The sequence below is a fragment of the Dipodomys spectabilis genome, unplaced genomic scaffold (assembly GCF_019054845.1).
Source record: "Dipodomys spectabilis isolate Male_0828 unplaced genomic scaffold, ASM1905484v1 ptg000221l, whole genome shotgun sequence".
Taxonomy (NCBI): domain Eukaryota; kingdom Metazoa; phylum Chordata; class Mammalia; order Rodentia; family Heteromyidae; genus Dipodomys; species Dipodomys spectabilis.
Genome location: NW_024870898.1, coordinates 370078 through 385908, shown reverse-complemented (window position 1 = coordinate 385908; position 15831 = coordinate 370078). Strand labels below are relative to the sequence as shown.

The window sequence follows — 15831 nt, the reverse complement described above, 5'->3', positions numbered from 1 at the left end:
AAAACCATGTGGAAGGGATGAAAACACATGAACTAAGGATGCTTAACCTAGGCAAACATTCAAAGTTTATTTGTGAAAGAACTAGGTGAATGAGGAACAAAGAATGCTTCCAGGGTTATGGAATGCCATAAACAGCAGTCACTGTGTTCGACATGCTTAGATGTGTATCTCACTGAATCCTCACAGCAGCTCTGCGGTAGGAACTATTATTCCCAATTTACAAATCTCACTACAGGTTCAGAAAAGTCTCTTCATGGGAGAAAAAAAAATACATGACAACCTCCATTCCACAAAAATGAACATAGGTTATGTCTGGGCAGTTTAGTATTAAAGAAGTTTTATTCAATATTTAAATGTAATATGAAACATGTAATTTTCAGGAAACAGCAAAATTTTATGAAATACTAAATAAATATAGAGAAATCTTGGCCAACATCATAAAGCAGACTCTGACATAGATACAAACCTTATCCTCCAACTTCTTATGATAATCACATTATCATAAGAGATAACCACTTGGGCCAAATGAAGCAAAGAATTAAAGTACATCAGAAACAGTTCATATTTAACCCAGTTCTGACTGGAACCATTGAACTAAGCTGTAAGCCCTACTTTGCTTGGACACTTTGGAATGTTTTCCTCTAGTATCAGCTATGCACCAAGAATCAGAGGTCATACAGGGCTCTCCTTGCTATTGCAAGTAAATGCACAGGCCTTTCTGTAGAACATTCAGGTATATAAAGTTAAGGGTGACCAGCCATAAAAATGGACCTCCCGCCAAGCGTCAGAGGCTCACACCTGTAACCTTAGAGGATTATGGTTCAAAACCAGCTCAGGCAATAAAATAAAATAAAATGTCTATGAGACTCTTATCTCCAATTAACCAGCAAAAAGCCAGAAATGGAGGTGTGGCTCAAGTAGTAGAGCACTAGTCCTGAGCAAAACAGCTAAGGGACAGTGCCCAGGCCCTGAGTACAAGCCCCAGTACCAGCACAAAAATTTTTAAAAAACAAAAACCTTCCTTTAAGAAGGTTTTGAGAGCCATTAGTGCATTTAATTAAAGCCTAAAAGGCTATTTCACCACTGCTTTATGCTTTTTTTACATACAGACAGATACCTGGATAAGGGCTCAAATTGTCTCCTTCATTGCATTCTATGTCTGTATTGAAAGAATCAACAGAGTAAAGGTAAGTGCTTCCAAGGTTCTTAGGCCTATGCTGATTTTCAGGCCAGGCCTTCCATTGCTGCTTGGAATTTCTTTATAAAAGACAATGAAGTACTAGGTACTCAAAAAAAGACAACTAAATAGGTATACTTCTCCCAGGGGAAATATTGAATTATCTTATTTGTTTCAGAGTAAAGTTCCCTGAGCTCTCTGGCTTGGTTTTCCATGAAATCAAATCAGAGCCCTCAAAAACTTCCCGAGCTTAGGGATTCTGATTTCTCTCTGAAGTGTGTATGTGGCGGGGGGGAAGGAGTGGGGGTATGTAAAATACTATTTACTATATCTCTTGAGAATGAAAAATAAAAGCAGGACCCATAGCCAGCTTACATTTTCTGAGTACCTGATACTTGAAGAATTTATGTCACTGGGAATGAGGAAGTTCTGAGTAACCAGACAAAAACATAGAAATAGCTACAGATATATCTGATACTCATATCTTCATCCTCTGATTTGTAAAGTACCCCATTATGTGTCAGTCTTCTGTCAGGCACTGAAGATACAATATTTATGAATAAGTGAGGTGGTATAGATTGCTTTTTTTGATATACGAAATACACCTCTTCCAAATTTTCTGGCAGTAACAGATTCTGATTTTTGTGCACCACATAATTTTGCTACACTTCTGTTACTTCATATGGTGACTTTCCTCAGACTAGGGACTCAGGCTGTGCTTCCCTATTCCTGTGGAGTTTCTGGTGTCTAAGAAGGCTTGATCGCCTGCTAAAGTTTCTCCTGCACATACTACAAGTATAAGGCTGCTCACCTGTGTGGGTTCTCTGGTGTTTAACAAGGTGGGAATTCTGAATGAATCTTTTCCCACATTCGTGACACTTAAAAGGCTTCTCTCCAGTGTGAATCCTTTGATGTGTGTGTAGATTGGTGTTATGACTGAAGCTTTTCCCACACCATGAGCATCTATAGGGTTTTATTCCTTGATGTGCCAGGAAGTGTTTATTAAGATCTGAACTCCATCTAAAGCGCCTATCGCACAATTGACACTTATAGGGCCTTTCTTCCGTGTGAACTCTCTGATGTTTAATAAGGTCAGAGCTAACTCTGAAGCTATTCCCACATTCCTGACACTTAAAAGGCTTCTCTCCTGTATGGCTTCTCTTGTGACGTTTTGCAACCTCTTGTTCACAAGTTGAAACTCTCTTTCTTTTCTTCCTTGTAAAATCTTGACCCTGTGTCTGTACAATGTGTGTGTCATCATGCTTTTCCTTGCCTGCTGTTTTCTGGGCAACTTTCGCTCTTGTCTTCTTTGGTGCTTGTATTTCTGATGCAGTAACAGATTTAGGCTGATCATTTCCAGTGTTTTTTTTGAGCTTTAACCCTGTTAGAATAAACAGAAGAATCAACCATCTGCTTCCCAGAGTAAGAAAACTACAAGTATGGAGAGAAAAGGCAATGGTGGTTGGGGCTGAGGTGTAGCTCAGTGGAAAAGTGCTCGCCTATCCAGGTTTGATACTCAGTACCATAAAAAAGGCAACAGTGGTGCTAAAAAAAAAATAAATAAAACAGCAACAATTGATGCCTAGTCCATTCAGAAAGAATGGTACAGATTCTCCCTGATCTCCCTGCTAGACACAACAGCAAGACTGTTATGTAATGAAAAAAATCAACCAAAACAGAATTGTAAAAAATGCTAAGATAGCTGAGTGCCAGTGGCTCACGCCTGTGATCATAGCGACTAAGGGTGCTAAGATCTGAGTGTTTCAGTTCAAAGCCAGCCCAGGGAAGAAAGTCCATGAGACTCTTATCTCCAATTAACCAGCAAAAAGCTAGAAGTGGAACTGTGTGGCTCAACTGGTAGAGCACTAGCCTTGAGTACAAAAGCTCAGGGGTAGTGTCCCGGCCCTGAGTTCAAGGCATATGACAGGCGCGCGCACACACACACACACACACACACACACACACACACACACACACACACACACACACACACACACACACACACACACACACACACACACACACACACACAGAGCTGGTTTGGAAAATGTTAGAATAATATAGCAAGGTGCCTTATATCTCAATACCCAGCAGAAAAAAAAAGTGTCAGATCAAGGATTTTTCCCAGCCCTCAATCAACAGAAGGTAAGCATATTCCTTTCCTAGAGTGAATGGAAAAACCAGTCTGACATGATACAACTGACAAAGGGAACACGCTTAGGATCTGTCAGCATTAAGCAGCCAGGAAGGTACTTGTCTTCCATAATGGGCTGGAGACTCTTCCCAAAGAAAATTGAGAGATCAATAGCGAAGTGTAAAAGCAGAAGGCAAGGGAGAGCCAATCACACCAAGGGAAATGAACAAGAATCTCTTAATAGGACAGACATGAGATTCTTGCTTTTAATAGGAGACACCAAAATGAAGTCACAAAACTAGCAAGTGGTCCAGCTTAGGAGCCTCTTCATCCTCAGGAATCTGAGACATCTGCTGGAAGAAAGACACCCTGGCCTAAGGAAATGTCTTCCATATCCTCACACAGCACCAATTCCAACCAATAGCAGCCCCAATAGTATCAGAGAAACCAAGGAGACCAAAGTAACAATCTAAAAGCTCTGAAAATTCAATTGTGACTAAAAGCATCCATCACAAAATTAATAAAGAGCCTGAATGACAAACTCAAAACAGGTGTCTGCACAATAAAATACGATATTTAATTATGCCTAGACTTTTCTAACATAATAAAATCATCAGGAGATAGCTAATGAAATAATTCAACTGATAACCAAACAAATCACAACCTGAGTGACAAAAATGTAATCAAACTAGAAATTGGAAACAGAAACATGAACATGTAAAAAGTAAAGTAAAAATGAAAGAAAGCACTTGTAAATAATTTACTGTTTAAATGAAAGGATTCAAAAGAAACATGCACATACTTACAGGCAAGCAAAAATGAAATTAGGATATATCAAAATACATGGGATGTTGCTGGGTGCTGGTGGCTCCTGTCTATAATCCTAGCTACTCAGGAGTGTGAGTTCTGAGGATCATGGTTCAAAGCCTTGCCGAGGAGGAACATCTGTGACATTTTTATCTGCAACATACCACTCTATAAGCCAAAAACAGAGCTGTGGCTCAAGTGGTAGAGTACCAACCTTGAGCAAAAAATCTCAGGGACACCATGTAGGCTTTAATTTCAAGCCTCAGGACTAGCACAATACAACACACACACACACACACACACACACACACACACACACACACACACACACACGGAATGTGCTGGGCACTGGTAGCTCACATCTGCAATAGATGTGAGGCTACTCTGGAGAATAAGTTCTAAGGATTGCAGTTCCAAGGCAGACCAGAAAGGAAAGTCCACCAGACTCCTATCTCCAATTAACAAGCAAAACAAAGCCAGAAGTGGAGCTGTGGCTCAAGTAGTAGAGCTCAATCTCGTGAAAAAAAAAACCAAAAAAAAAAAAAAACAAACAACTCAGGGACAGTGCCAACATCATGAGTTTGTGACACAGGAATGAAAAAAAAAAGAAGAAGCTGTGCAGCTCTCATCTGTAATCCTAGCTACTCAGGAGGCTAAGATCTGAGGATGATGGTTTGAAGCCAGCGTGGGCAGGACATTCCATGAGCCTCTTACCTTCAATTAACTACCAGGAAACCAGAAGTAGCACTGTGGCTCAAAATGGAAGGGACAGTGCCCAGGCACTGAGTTCAAACCCCACAACTGAGAAATAAAAGGGGAAGGGGAGAAAAGAAAGCAAAAGAAAAAAAAGCTGGGCACTAGTGAGTTCCTGTCTCTCATCTTAGATACTCGGGAAGCTGAGATCTAAGGATTGCAGTTGAAAGCCAGCCTGGGCAGGAAATTCTGTGAGACTCTTTTTACCTCCAAAAGAAACCTGGAAGTAGAGCTGTGGTAGAATGCTAGCCTTGAGAAAAAAGAAGCTCAGGGACAGTATCCAGACCCCGAGTTCAAACCACAGGAATGAAAAACACACACACAAAAATCCAAAGCAAGTTGAAAAGAATATAGATGAGAACAGAAATCATATATAAAAGGCTAATACAAATCATTAATATCAAAAATAAAGGGGCTGGGAAGGTGGCTCAGTGGTAGAGTGCTAGCATTGTATGCATGAGGCCCTGGGTTCCATTCTTCAGCACCACATAAGCAAAAAGAAAAAAAGCCAGAAGTGGCGCTGTGGCTCAAGTGGTAGAGCACTAGCTTTGAGCTGAAGAGCTGAGGGACAGCACCCAGTCCCAGAGTTCAGGCCCCATGATCGGACCCCCCCAAAAAAATTAAAAATAATAAATAAATAAAACAGCTTGAGCACTGGTTCACACCCCTAATCCTAGCTATTCAGGAAGCTGAGAAAGATTACAGTTTGAAATAAAGCTTGAGCAACACAGTCTAAGACTCCACCTCCAAAATAACAAGCAAAAAGCCAGGGTGGGGACATGGTTCAAATGGCTGAGCACCAGCCAAAAAAGAACAAGACCCAGAGATTACAATTTGAAACAAGGCCTGAGCAATATAGACTCCACCTCCAAATAACCAGCAAAAAGCCAGGCTGGGAACACGGTTCAAATGGCTGAGCACCAGTCAAAAAAGAACAAGGCCCAGAGTTCAAATGAGAGCACGTACAAAAAAATGACTAAAAAGCTGAACATAGGTGGCTCATGCTAGAATCCTAGCTAATTAGGAGGCTGAGATCTGAGGATCATGGTTTAAAGCCATCCTGGGCAGGAAAGTCTGTGAAACTCTTATCTCCAATTAACCACCAAAAAATCCAGAAGAAGAGCTGTGGTTAAAGTGGTAGAATGATGGCCTTGAGCAAAGAAACTCAGGGATAGCACCCAGGCCCTGAGTTCAAGCCCCAGTACTGCTACAAAAAAAAAAAAAAAAAGAATAATATAGGGCTGGCTGAGCATGGTGGTTCATACCTATAATCTTGACATTTGAGAATCTTAGGCAAAAAGATGACAAGTTCAAGGCCAGCCTAGGTTATTTCACAAATTTTAGGCCATCCTCAGTTACATGGTAAGACCCTGTCCCAAAGAAACAAACAAATAAGTAAGGCATACTACAAAATGTTATCCTTCAATTAAAATAATGGTAAGGAAATGTATGAACTTTGTCATGAATTTAAAAAGTCAGTAAAATGGAACAATGCATTAAAAATGAAGCTACCAGAATTTAAGCAATATGAAATAGTCAACCTGAATATAACCATTAAAGAAACTGAATTCATAATTTTTCAAGGTTCTTCCATACCCAAAACTATGTCCAGATACAGATGGTATCATTTGGTATTCTAGTAAATATTAAAAAAAATTAATGGTTTCATGAAATCTCTTTCAGAAAAGAGAATAGCAGGAAATAGCACCCATCAATTTGTAAGACGAATATTATGCTGATATCAAAGCCAAACAATGACAGCATTAAAAAAATAACAGTTCATCTCCCATGAACTCAAATTCAAAACTTATCAACAAACAATTGAATGGAACAATGAATCAGAAGTATAGATCATAACAAAGTGGGATTCATTGTAGATATTCAAGGCCAATTTAACGTCTGAAAATCAATCAACATAACTGAGCATTTCAACAAACTAAAGTAGAAAAATCAGCAAGGTGGAGGCAGAAGAATCACAAGTTCAAGGCCAGTCTAGACTACATAATGAGAATGCCACAAACAAATGAATAAACAATCTCCCTCGAAAGAAAACAAGAAACAAAACAAAGGCAAACACAAAACTTGCCAGATGCCAGTGCTCACACCTGTAATCCTAGCTACTCAGAAAAACCGAGAGCTGGAGGATGATAACTTGAAGCCAGCTTAGGCAGAGACTCCATATCCAAAATAAACAGCAAAAGTCCAAACTTGAGGTGTCACTCAATAGGTAGAGCACCAGCTGAACAAGCAAGCTGAATGAGTAATGAGGCAAAAAAAAATTCTTATTTGATATTCTTTTATCAAATAGCACAAAAAATTATTTGACAAAATCTCACATATACTCATGATGAAAGCATTCATAAAAATTAGAAATTATGTCAGGTGTAAGAGCTCACACCTGTAATCCTAGCTACTCGGGATGCTGAGATCTGAGGATCACAGTTCAAAGCTTGCCCAGGCAAGAAAGTCTGTGAGACTCTCATCTCCAATTAATCACAGGAAAATCTAGAATTGGCACATTGGCTCAAATTGTAGAGTGCTAGCCTTGAGCAAAAGAGACTCAGGGACAGTGCCCAGGGCCCAAGTTCAAGCCCCAGGATCAGAAAAAAAAATCTAATTCATATCAACTTAATTTAAAATATTAACAATATATAGGAGTCTGAGAACGGGAGGACTGAGATTTAAGGCTAGCTGGGCAGAAAAGTCTAAGAGAGTACATATCAACGGAAGAAGCTGTATGTAGTAGTGCACAATTATCAACCCACCAACTACAGGCCTAAAATAGGTTGATTAAGGTCCTGGAGTATGCCTGGACAGATGAGAGTTTATCTTTAAAATAACCTGCAATCATTTCTCCTCTCTACCCTCTCTCTCCTCACCTTTTTTTCCTCACAGATATTCTTCTTGATTTCTCAATAAGCAATAAAGAAAAACTAAAAAACTAATCTGCAAAAACAAAACCAAAACAAACAAACAAACAAAAGAAAACCAGGCTAGAGGAATAGGTTAGAAGCAGAATGCCTCATCCAGGCATTGGCAGCTCATGCCTGCAATCCTAGCTACTCAGGAGGCTGAAATCTGAGGATCACAGTTCAAAGTCAGCCCAAGCAGGAAACTCCATGAGACTCTTATCTCCAATAAACCACTCAGAAAACAGGAAGTGGAGCTGTAGCTCAAGTGGTAGAGTGCTCACCTTGAGCTGAAGAGCTGAGGGATAGTGTCCAGGCCCAGAGTTCAAGCTCCACAACTGACAAAAAAAAAAAAGAAGCAGAGTGCCTGTCTAGCTAGTGCAAGGCCTAAATTCAAACCCAAATACTACCAAAAAACAAAAAAAGAGTATCAACAAAACACCCAGTTCTAATGTTATAATCGTGAAGATTGAATGTTTTTACACTAAAATTGGGATTGTGACAAAAATGCCTTCCCTCAACAATCTAATTTAACACAGTACTAGAAGTTGGAACAAATGTAATAAGACAGAAAAATAAAAAGGAATTTATAGAAGATATAATTGCCTATGTAGAAAAATCCCAAGATATCTACTAAAATGTCCAATTATGCCAGGTACCAGTGGCTCACATCTGGTACCTCAGGAAGCTAAGATCTGAAGATTGCGGTTCAAAGCCAGCCCAGACATAAAAGTTTATGAAACTCTTATCTCTAGTAAAATAGCCCCCCAAAAAGTCAGAAATGGAGCTACAGCTCAAATGGTAGAGTGCTAACCTTCAGCAAAAAATCTCCAAGGACAGAACCCCAGACCCTGAGTTCAAGTCCCGGGACCAGCACCAAAAAAATTTTTTAAAAAAATAGAACTAGTGAGTTCAGTACAGTCATAAAACACAGTATCAAAATACAAAATTCCTGATAGTTTTATATTAAAAAAATAAAAATTAAAAGGTTAGGAAATATACTTAACTAAGCATGTAGAATATGCATACTGTGAAAATTACAAAAAGTCGATTAAAGAAATCAAAAAGGACCTAAATAAACAGAGGCATTATGTGTTCATGAATTGGAACACAAAACATAATAAAGATGTCAATCCTCAAACTGATGTGTAGACTTAATGTAACTCCTGGCAAAATCTCAACAAAGTTGATTGTAGAAATAGCTAAGTTTACATTAAAGGAAGGCACAGGAACTATATTACTTAAAAGAATCTTGACAAATAGGAATAAATTAAGAAAAATCATTCTGTTCAACATTTATTAAAGCATAGTATACAGCTAGCATAACAAAGAAAGTGGAATATTCACAGCAAAACTACTTTGCCCAAAAGGTATTATAGGTTAGTGTACAGCTATCATAATTAAGAGAGTTCAGTATTTAGAGGAACCAATTCATGGCTCAAAGGAATAGAATAGTTATACATACACAACATGCTGATCTTATCTTTGCCAAAAAGCACAGAAGTAATTATATGGAGGGAGGATAGAATTTTCAACAGATAATGCTGAGTTGGGAGCAGGCTCATGCCTTAATCACTGGAAGCTGAGATCTGAGGATCGTGGTTCAAAACCAACCCAGGTTGGAAAGTGTGAGACTCCAATTAACCACCAGAAAACCAGAAGCAGAGCTGTGGCCTTGAGTGACAAAGCTAAGGGAGGTGCCCAGGCCCTGAGTTCAACCCCAAGAACTGGCACCAAGAAAAAAAAGTAATGCTGAAGCAATTGGATATTCATAAGCAATAAATCAGTCAATAAAAATAAATAAGTAAATAAGTAAGCAAATAGACTCCACCTAAACCTCATACTTTATATTAAAAAAAGTTGCAATAGTTCACAAACTTAAAAGCAAAACATAAAATTATAAGCCAGTGTCAATGGCTCATGCATGTAATCTTTGATAGGAGGTTGAGAACTGAGGAACGAGGATTGAATCCAGCTTTAGTAGACAAATCTGAGACTCATCTCCAGTAAACCAACAAAGAGATGAAAGTAGAGGTGTGGCTCAAGTGATAGGATACCAGCATTGAGCACATAAACTAAAGGGACAGTGCTTAGGCCCTGAGTTCAGCCTCTAGTATCAGCACAAAAATAAAGAAATTAATGAATAAAACCTAAAATTATAAACGTTTTAAGAGATATCATAGGGCTGGAAATGTGGCTTAATGGTAGAGTGCTTGCCTAACATGCATAAAGTCCTAGGTTCAATTGCTCAGTACCACATAAAAGGAAAAAGCTAGAACTGGTGCTGTGGCTCAAGTGGTAGAGTGCTAGTCTTGAGCAAAAGAAACTCAGGGACAGTACCCAAGTGCTGAGTTCAAGCCCCAGGACTGGCAAAAAAAAAAAAAAAAAAGATACATCATAGAGTTCTAGGGCTAAATCAATAAGAATTGTAGACTTGACACCAAAACGTCTGTAGCAGGAAAAACATTGATCTTTATCAAGATAACAAATTTTATTCCTGCTAAAGCTCAGCGCCAGTGACCTACACCTGTTCTGAAAGTTTTTTTTTCCCCCTTTGGGAAAACCCATGGGAAGAGGATAAAGATGATCTAAAGATTTGGAAGAACTGGGGCTGGAAAGGTGGCTCAGTGGTAGAGTGCTTGCCCTGCATGCATGAGACCCTGGGTTCGATTCCTCAGCACCACATAAACAGAAAAGGCTGGAAGTGGCACTGTGGCTCAAGTGGTAGAGTGCAAACCTTGAGATGAAGAGCTCAGGGACAGTGCCCAGGCCTAGAGTTCAAGCCTCACGACCAACCAAAAAAAAAAAAAAGATTTGGAAGAACTAATCACAAACCATACATCCAACCAACAATTAGAATTTAGAATATGTAAATAACTCTCTGGCTTTGATTCCTCAGCACCACATAAGCAGAAAAAGCTGGAAGTGGCACTGTGGCTCAAGTGGTAGAGCGCTAGCCTTGAGCTAAAGAGCTGAGAGACAGCACCCAGGCTCAGAGTTCAGGCCCCAAGACCAAAAAAATACAAAAACAAAAACAAAACAAAACAAATATATATATATATATATATATATATGCCAGAAACATATTTCCCTAAAGAGAATATAGAGATGGCAAATCAGCAAATGAGAAGCTATACACCCAATCATCTTTTAAGAAATGCAAATAAGAACCACAAAGAGGCATTACTACATTCCTATCAGAATGGCTAAAAATGTCCTAATATACTGACACTATTGCCAATTTGTAACTGGCAAGGATGTGGAGAAACTGAATCACTAATATATTGCTGCCAGTACTTGAAAAGTATCTTCTAAATTAAATGGGCAATTATCATAAATATGTAAATACCATTACAACTGCAATTGAACCACTGTTTAAGAGCACCAGTGGCTCATGCCTGTAATCCTAGCTATTAAGAAGGCTGAGGAAGTGGTGCTGTAGCTCAAGTGGTAGAGTGCTCGCCTTGAGCTGAAGAGCTGAGGGACAGCACTCAAGCCCAGAGTTCAAGCCCCACAAACGACAAAAAAAAAAAAAGAAGGCTGAGATCTAAGGACTGTGGTTCAAAGCCAGTCCGGACATGAAACTCTGACCTCCACTAAACTACTCAGAAAAAGCAAGAAGTGGCACTGTGGCTCAAATGGTAGAGCACTAGTCTTGAGCACAAAGAGGCTCAAGGAGTGAGTTCAAGCCCTGGGACTGGCAAAAAAAAAAAAAAAAAAAGAGTACAATGAAATATCTATTGAGCCCTTGAAGAAGTTGACCCAGAGAAATGAAAACTCTTCACAATAACCTATAAATGAATGTTTATAGCAGCTTACTTGTAAAAGTCCAAAATTAGAGATAGCAAAGATGTCATTCAAGGAGTGAAGGCTAAAACAAACAGTGGTATGGAATACTGCTCAACAGTTAAAAAGGAATATGCTATTGATACAAACAACAGCTTAAAGGAATTTACAGCTGATCATTCTATCCCAAAGTTACATATATTTTATGATTCCATTCACATAGCATTTTCAAAGTGGCAAAATTTTAGAAATGTAAAGCAGATTAATAATGGCATGGGTTAGTATGGTGTGGAAGGAGAGGCAGCAAAAAAGACTCAATCTGTTCAGTATTTTAACTATGGTCACACAGATCCAAACATTTGATACAACTGTACAGAACTAATACACACACATACACATACATACACACAAATGAATTCAAGTAAAACCAGAGAAATCTGAGGGAGATCAGCAGGGAGGAAGATCAACATTAATATTCTGGTTATGACACAATACTTTTGCAAGAATTATCATTAGAGAAAAATGAGTAATGTGTACATGGGTATTTTTTGTATTACATTTGTTTGTGCTAGTCCTGGGGTTTGAACTCAGGGCCTTGTGCTCTCTCTTCACATTTTCATTGAAGGCTTGGGCTCCACCACATGAGCCCTACCTCCACTTTCAATACTAATTACATTTTAAATCTGCATGTGACTCTAACGAAAGTATTTCTATTTAAAATGTTCAATTTAAAAAAGCAAGGTGTGGGCTGGGAAGGTGGCTCAGTGGTAGAGCGCTTGCCTTGCATGCATGAGGCCCTGGGTTCGATTCCTCAGCACCACATAAGCAGCAAAAGCCGGAAGTGGCGCTGTGGCTCAAGTGGTAGAGGGCTAACCTTGAGCTGAAGAGCTGAGGGACAGTGTCCAGGCCCAGAGTTTAGGCCCACAACCGACAAAAAAAATAAAAATAAAAATAAAAAAAATAAAAAAGCAAGGTGTGTTGTACAGGCCTGTAATCTCAGCATTTGAGAGGTTCAAACTGAAGGATCTCAAGTTTTAGGGTAGCCTGGGTTCCATAGTGAGATTTTTGGCTCAAAAAAAGAAATATATGCTGGGCACTGGTGGCTTACACCTGTAATCTTAGCTACTCAGAGGAGGCTGACATCTATCACAGTTCAAAGCCAGCCCAGGCAGGAAAGTCTATAAGACTCCAATCTCCAAATAACCACCAAAAAAAGCCAAAAGTTGGGCTGTAGCTCCAGCGGTAGAGTGCTAGCTTTGAGGGGAAAAATAAAGCTTAGGGATAGGGCCCAGGCCCTAAGTTCAAGCCCCAAGATTTGCACAGATAAAAAGAAAGGAATATGAGCAAAATACTAAAATGTTCAAGTCCCTATAAAAGTTTTATCAAAGGTTCAATTCATGTATATTTGTCCTTATAGAAAACTTTTCAAGGTTGTCCCCAAACATTTAGGGACCTTGGGTCTATGACTTTTCTTGCTCTAAATAGATCACTTTATAGTACAATACTATTCTGACAATAAAACTTTAAGCTCAAAAACTGCCATCTTAATTTCAGACTCTTTCAAAAAGAATGAATGACATTTATATTACTTTATTCCAAAAGTTTAAGTGGATAGATCTTGGATCCAATGTCTTCTTCATATTCTACTGTGGATATGAGTGGATGGGCAAGAATGAGCTAAGAATTAAATCTAAGGAAGACAGATATAAATGAAATGGGAAATAGGAACTTAGTGTTAATTGAAGGTAGATTTGGTTAAAGATGAAAGTTGCCTAAACTAAGCTGGTGAGAGAGTATCAACTAGGACACTGGTATGTAGCCCAGTGGTAGAATGCCTGCCTAATATATGCAAAGCTCTGGGATTCCATCTCCTGCATGGCAAAAAATAGAGAGAGAGGCATGGATTAAGGATAGAGCAAGGAGAGCTGCTAATAGAGAGTCTGTGGAATATAACAGAAAGAGTGGATAAAGGATAACCGAGAGGTGTCTATCTTGAGCAGTTGGGTACATCTTTGTACAGAGATGGAGAAAGATGTTAACAAGAGCATGTTTGCAGAGTGAAGTTGTGACATTAAGAATCATAGTTAGCCTAGACATTCCAGAGCCTGAGATCTGAGGAATGTGGTTTGAGTCTAGCCCAGGCCAAAAAAAAAAAAAAGTCTGTGAGACTCTTATCTCCGGTTAACCCACCAAAAAGCCAGAAATGGTTGTGTGGCTCAAGTGGCAGAGCCCCAGCCTGCAGTAAAAAAGCCAGAAGGTGCCCAGTCCTAAGTTCAAGCCATAGAACCAGCACACACACACACACAAAGAAGATGTGTATGTATACCCCAAGTGATATAGAATATACCTTTCTTTCTCCCTACATCATAAAGTTGAAAACAACCAGCTACTGCAACCCAGGGTATCTCTCACAGGGATACATTTTCCATATACCAAGGACTCAGCATATTATTCAGCTTGTATATAAAAGGAAGGAAAAAAGTCTTTACCTAGAAAGATGACATTCTCATAGTTTTCCTGCATTACATCATTGTAGAGGTTCTTCTGAGAAGGTTCTAGTAATTGCCATTCATCCTCAGTAAAATACACAGCCACATCTTCAAATGTCGGCAAACTCTAAAGAAGAAAACGGGCTTTAGGTCAGTACTTGGCAATACAGAAGCAGTCTTAGCACCATATCTGAATTACATGGTGGGCCAAGTGTTAAAAAAAAAAATAAACTACCAGACTAGAAGATTTAGTGGGGTAGGAAGTGAGATGCAAGTTTCCATTGGGCCAAGCCTAGCTGCTTAGAGAACATCTGGAGTTAACCACACCCAGTACTCCTGCTAGATGCTAGCAACAGGTAAAAGTAGAGAAAAGGTTGTGTGAAAAACGTGAAAGTACAGCTTGCCTGGGATTCAGGCAAGATGAATTCAGTTGCCATCTTCTTCGTGTACCTTTTCTGCTCAGAAAGAGCAAACCATCTCTCCTTTTTTTGGTTATGAATATCAGCTTTAGGATACTTTCACTAAAGCTGGATCTCCTTGGGCTGGAAAGGTGGCTCAGTGGTAGAGAGCTTGCCTTGTGTGCCTGAGGCCCTGGGTTTGATTCCTCAGCACCACATAAGCAGAAAAAGCCAGAAGTGGCACTGTGGCTCAAGTGGTAGAGTGCTAGCCTTGAACTGAAGAGCTGAGGGACAGTGCCCAGGCCCAGAATTCAGGCCCGACAACCGACAAAAAACAAAAACAAAAGATGGATCATTTTAACAAGGGTGTGTGCACTATCCTGTGAAATAGAATCCCAATAGCTATCACACACAGTCAGTTCCCCAGATTACTTAATTTATCTCATTATTTTATCACATTAATTTATCTCATGAAATCTAGGGGATTAATAAAAGGAAATTATAGAATAGATTTAAACTTCATAAAATTGTTCACTGAGCTGGGCAATAATTAAAATTGTTTGCAAATGAAGGACTCAACTCCTGTGGTATACAGAAGGCACCACGGGAGAATATCTTTTTCCTTGGTGCACAATTTTCTACACACTTTTATGTGTGTGTGAGAGGGAGAGAGAGAGAGAAAGAGAGAGAAAATAAAGAGAGAGAGATCTTGAACTCAGGGCCTGGAGACTGCCCCTGAGCTTTTTTGCTCAAGGATGTCATTCTACCACTTGAGCCATGTCTTCACTTTTTTGGGGGGTTAATTAGAGATAAGTGTCTCCTGGACTTTCTTGCGAAGGCTGGCTTCAAATCACGATCCTCATTCTCAGCCTCCTGAGTAGCTTGGTTTACAGGTTTGAGCCACCAATGCCCCCCTTCTCTCTTTCTTTCTCCCTCCTTCCCTCTCTCTATCCCCCTTCTCTATCTCTCTTTCTCTCTCCCACCCCCCGTCTCTCTGTACTGGAACCTGAACTCAAGGCCTGATTCCTGTCCCTTAGCTTTTTTGCTCATGGCTGGTACTCTGCCACTTGAGCCCCAGTTCTACTTCTGGCTTTTGCTAATTAACTGGAGATAAGAGATGCATAGACTTTCCTGCCTGGACTGGCTTTGAGCTGCAATCCTCAGATCTCAGCCTCCCGAGTAGCCAGGATGACAGGAGTGGGCCAGCAGTGCCCTGTCACACTTTGCCATTTAACTGCCCATTTCTGATATCAAGTCCTCCCATAAATCCAAAGGCTGTGGTGACCCCACCTGTCCTTTCTTCTATCTTCCTCTTTCTTCTGAAATGTCTAAGGAATAGAAAATATGAGGTGAATACTGGGGTTCTATGATTTGGAAG

The 15831-nt window shown here is 39.7% G+C and overlaps 1 protein-coding gene across 3 annotated transcripts in view; it reads right to left on the bottom strand.

Moving 5' to 3' along the window:
• Znf75d (zinc finger protein 75D) overlaps positions 1–15831 on the bottom strand; it is a 49135-nt gene that overhangs the window by 27942 nt on the left and 5362 nt on the right. The window contains exons 3-4 of one of the 3 annotated variants that reach the window (XM_042697536.1): positions 14056–14182; positions 956–2558 (exon numbers count right to left, since the gene is read on the bottom strand). In XM_042697536.1, coding sequence (XP_042553470.1) covers positions 1873–2558; positions 14056–14182 — 813 coding nt within the window. In that variant the 3' untranslated portion in view covers positions 956–1872. Of the gene's footprint in view, positions 1–955; positions 2559–14055; positions 14183–15831 lie in introns of those variants that run through there. The other 2 variants (XM_042697535.1, XM_042697534.1) reach the window with 2 other exon arrangements.